This window comes from Nanorana parkeri, unplaced genomic scaffold (assembly GCF_000935625.1).
Source record: "Nanorana parkeri isolate BGI_ZX_2015 unplaced genomic scaffold, ASM93562v1 scaffold2283, whole genome shotgun sequence".
Lineage (NCBI taxonomy): Eukaryota > Metazoa > Chordata > Amphibia > Anura > Dicroglossidae > Nanorana > Nanorana parkeri.
This window is the reverse complement of record NW_017308551.1, coordinates 120142-124879: the sequence shown is the minus strand read 5'-3', so window position 1 is coordinate 124879 and position 4738 is coordinate 120142. Positions and strand designations below refer to the sequence as shown.

Below are 4738 nucleotides of genomic sequence, written 5' to 3'. Positions count from 1 at the left end.
GGGGGGGGGATGGGTTAGTTTCCCACTCATGCACACCAGGGGGCACGTGGGCACGAAGGACGTCTTAAAGACGCCCACCCAGAACTTGTCCAGCCATTTTTCAACGTTTGGCGGACAGGAGGTGGTTAAACCCCTAAAAGTAGAGACTCCGTAGAATAAAATGCAAGCAGTTGCAATTTTTTTATATCACATAATATTGGCAAAACTGCTTATCAAATCTGTATTTTCAGTAACAAATGCTTAAATTATTTTTACTGCAAACCCTTGAAACCATGAAAAACCTTTGTACGCAAAAGCTCATCAATTTAGAGTTAACAGTGAATGATGACTCTAGAATTATGATACCGAATGCGTGGTCCAATTATTGTTTTTGTACACAGGCGCACCTGATGTACGTTTGCAGTCGTATCTACTTGGTGACGAGGGGCTTCATTGGGTGTTTTTGTTTCAATTTTATTCAACTTTAATTTCTTTTTCTTTTTTTTTTCTTTAGCTCTATTGCTATCACATAAGCCCCCTATGTAATAATGGCATAGTGTAGGCGACGGGTTCTCTTTCAGGAGTGATTAGGAAGTGTAGCTGCAAATTTGTGAGAATGTAGAAATGATCGGTCAGCTTTAAAGCGGTCTAAATCACTTCTACTACAAACCATTCAGTGACAAAATGTACACAAACTCCCGACTCCTGAAGCTTCTGAGAGTCTGTTTATAAGTGGGTGCTTTTGGCAATGTTAGCCTTCCATCAGCGGCAGTGAAAGGGTTAACTTGTCGTATAGATGTGTGTTTAAAATATTTTATTGAAGTGTTTATTATGTATCTAATCATTAAGCCTCTTACCTCACTGCTGGTTGATAATAGAATCTGCAGTTATGAGCTGGGGAACAGAAGTTTATGAATGGCAAGAAGTTGGCGGGTTTTTTTTTTATTTTTATTTGTGTGTTTCTTGGCCACTTAATATGAGCAGCTTTAGGAACTTCCATTTAAACTTACATTTTGTATTTTTTTGGATATACCATTATAGCCTGTGGCCTTATACATAGACATGAACTACCCGAACTACCCCTGAGGATCTTAACCATTTGCTGTCCAGACCATTTTCTTACTATTTGCACACACATGATATAATCTGAATGTTTGGCTAGAACACAGCTTCAAACATCCAAACAATGCTATATTTTCTGAAAGCAGAGGACCTGCAGAACAAAAAAAATGCCAGTTGCAATTTTTTATGTTGCATGGTATATTGATTGCATGTAATATTCTAATTTTCTGAGATTGTGGATTTGGGGTTTTCATGAGCTGTAAGCCATAATCATCACAATTATGACAAATCACGGCTTGAACTATCTTTCTTTGCATGTAATGAGTCTATCTCATATATTAGTTTCACCTTTTAAGTTGCATTAGTGAAATGAACTTTTGCACAATATTCTAATTATTCGAGTTTCACCTGTATGGTCAAAGTGTAAATTCGTCAATTGATCAAGAGCTGAAAATGGTGTATTCCATGTGGGACAGAAAGGATATGTGAAAGGGTGTATTTTGAACTCTTATCACCGTACCAGTGATGATAGTCGCCAGGACAAATGAAAATGGTGAACATCCCCACTGGGAGCACAAACAGCAGTATAAATTGACGGGGGTTTCAACGCTTCCTCAAAACTATTAACTGTTCATCTAAAGTCAATGCTTATTTTATGAAGTGTTTTTAAGTTGTCCCTTTATAATCTATCAATACCATCGAGCTCAGGCTACACCACCACAGATTGAATGGCATTGATGAACACAAACTGACACTTACCAAGGTCAATTTTCCCATAAAAGGCAAAGTCGCCATTGAAAATGCTGAGTCCAATATAAGAAGCTTCTCCATATGTTCATGCTAGGAGTTGGCTGTAGGTAGGATTTTCATGGGAGTGGGTGGGGTGGGTCTTTCTGTAATTGAAAGGGAACTAGGAGGTATTGCCTTTTAGGAGGTTATCAGATTCCAAATGCTGGTTTTCTAAAGTTAGTTTGAGAATGGAATAAGCTGGTTGCTTTGGATAGTATTGTGTAATATATAGTGTATCGTCTTGTCTTTTCACTGGATACTCCTAGCTCTTCAGCTCTGTTCACAAAACCACAGGTTAAATAGTTAAGTTGAATAAACAGAGCAAAGCATTAAAGTCTATGTCCACCACAAAGTTTTCTTTCTAGTTTTGGATAGTGAGGAAGGAGTTGAACCCCTCTCCGCTTTTAACTGGACAAAAATCCATGCCACACCTGTACTTTTTTCTATGCCATCTAAAAGGTGCACGGCCTATGGCAGGGTTGGCAACACCAGTCCTCCAGCTGTTGTGGAACTAGAAGTCTCATGAGGCATTGCAAGACTGACTGTTACAGGCATAACTCCCAGAGGCATGTTGCGATTTGTAGTTAAAACACAGCTGGCGGGCCAGTGTTGCTATGGTGATGCTGTTTAATTCAAATTATTAAAATGGCCAGCACTCGCAGTTAAGAACTAGATGCTTACTAAGGTCGTAAAAAAAAAAGTACAAAGAAAAAACAAAATCACCAATGTTATGGAGGCCCCACTTTCTCAAGGTGACCGCCTTCCTTGGCCCACCTAAACCGCACGGATGAACGAATCTCCTACTGGACTATTGTATTCTGACAGCTAGTCAGTCGGAACATTTTCAGGAGAAGGATGAAGGTTGAAGACAGGGCCACCCACTAAACAATTTCTTGATGAACCATCTGAAATTCATACAGTGTATGGTCAGCTTTAATCTAGCCATACACTATTCATTTTCTGTTTAGCCCTGTAGGCTGAACGAGAAAAAAATGCTTGCGACACCCATTCATGCTAAACAGTGTGGAAAGGAGAATCCCCTCCACTTTCTCTAGGGGCTGGAATTCAGAAGATATACTCTCCTGATTCTCGGTGCTGCAGCTGTCAGCACTTGCTCCTTGCTCCCCCTGCTCCAGCTGCAGTATGTTCCTCAGCATCCTTACGTCTGATGCAGGTGAATGAACTCCATTAGAAGTGAGGATGTCAGCAGCACTTAGACCACCGGAGCCTGGGGTAAAAAGAGGGGACTGGTCTAGCAGCCAGATGAATTCAAGGATCAGGTGAGTTGTTTTTTGTCTTTTTGAGCCCCTAGACCAAAATTAAAAGTTAGCCCTTGCACTGTGGAGGTACCCCCATTGCAAAGGTTGTGGTTTTTTTTTTTTTGTAGATTCCTGGAGTTGTTCTTTAATGTATGTACATGTCACATTTTTGAACATCAATGGAAGAGTAAAGCATTGAATACATAGCTTGAATTTTAGCCAACTCCTGCTGACTCGGCTGAAATTCGAGCTGAGGGTGGCCCTGCCGGTTTGCAATTCTTTAACGACTTTTGATGAAGAAGCCAAGTGAAAAAATTGTTGGCTGAACAGTGACTACACCCAATCACCTGCAGTCACTGTTGGGATATTCTAACATTGGCAACGGCTATCCGAATACAACAGCTTGGAAGGGAAAATCTGTCTATCCGTGATGTTTAGCATGGATGGAGGAATCTGTTGGTTATCTATCTGTGTGTATGGCCACCTTTTAGCCTTTCTTCTGTATAGTTTGGAAGTTGCATTGGTCATTGGCTGGTTGGTGAACCCAAAACGCAGCACTCGTATAACAACCTACCTAAACTTAATCCTTTCAGAGTTGTGTCAGACTGATCCGCTCAATATTTTATTTTGTTTCAGTAACTGAACTAATTTTGGCACCTGGGTCAGCAGCATAAACTCTGAAGGTAACTAACGGAAATAGCACAAGCTTTGTCAGATGTGTTTATACACCGATTTGGTCTAATATAAACATACAGCACATCTGCCTAATTGCTTGTTCACCATGCACATTTTGGAGATCACTTCCTACACTTTTTTCCAAGTCAACTTTTGGAGTGTTTAGTTTGTGGGTTGTTGGACTTTGAATTTGTTGTTGGACATGAACATGTTTTGTTTAAGGAAGTTACAAACAAATTGTTTTTAGTTTTTTTTTTCCCTTTTTCTACAGATGTCCCCGGGTGTCAGTCAATGTACAAAAACATGGAGGCCTACTCAAACGTGGATGGTAAATACTTTTCTTTCATATTGTTGATATGAGAGACAGGTTAGGTAGGGGTTGAGGTTGTGTCACTTTCATCAGACATTTTGGCATGTTCCTTTTGCCTGGCATCTGTTCCAGCTTTCTCTTTTCCTTAGTGACACTAAATTCAGGAGTTACATCTTAAAAATGCATTCAAGTAGCTTAACTATTAACAAAACTGTATTTTTTATTTCTGTATCACTCAGCTGTGGATCAACAAATCATCTCTGAATTCGTGTGGACACTGTCCTTTCTTGTGGAGGGTGCCTCCTCATCATAGACTACAATCCTCAATACAAATTAATAAACTAAATATGAGATTGTAGTCCATCACAGGAGTGAGCTTGGAGTGGTGGCTACTTTACAACACACAGGGACCATGGGGAACAAAAGTAACCACCCTCCAGAAGGAAGGACAGTGTCAACATAAATTCAGAGATGAATGGAAATAAATATGCAGCGCTATGGGTCCAATTGATAACTGATATAATATATATAATATGAGAAATATTGATAAACCAATACTTCAAGTGATATGTGATAGATAACCAAACTTGTTGGATCAAAATGTGCAAAGGTGCAAAAAATATATATTGGATAAATATAAATTCCCATGCTTAATTGTTGCCTC

General features: G+C 39.6%; 1 protein-coding gene across 2 annotated transcripts in view; it reads left to right on the top strand.

Annotated features, from left to right (window-relative positions):
* ETV4 (ETS variant 4) overlaps nt 1-4738 on the top strand; it is a 63757-nt gene that overhangs the window by 40882 nt on the left and 18137 nt on the right. For both annotated transcript variants that reach the window (XM_018573229.1, XM_018573231.1), the window contains exon 7: nt 4036-4092. In XM_018573229.1, the coding sequence (XP_018428731.1) occupies nt 4036-4092 (57 nt within the window). The remainder of the gene's footprint in view (nt 1-4035; nt 4093-4738) is intronic.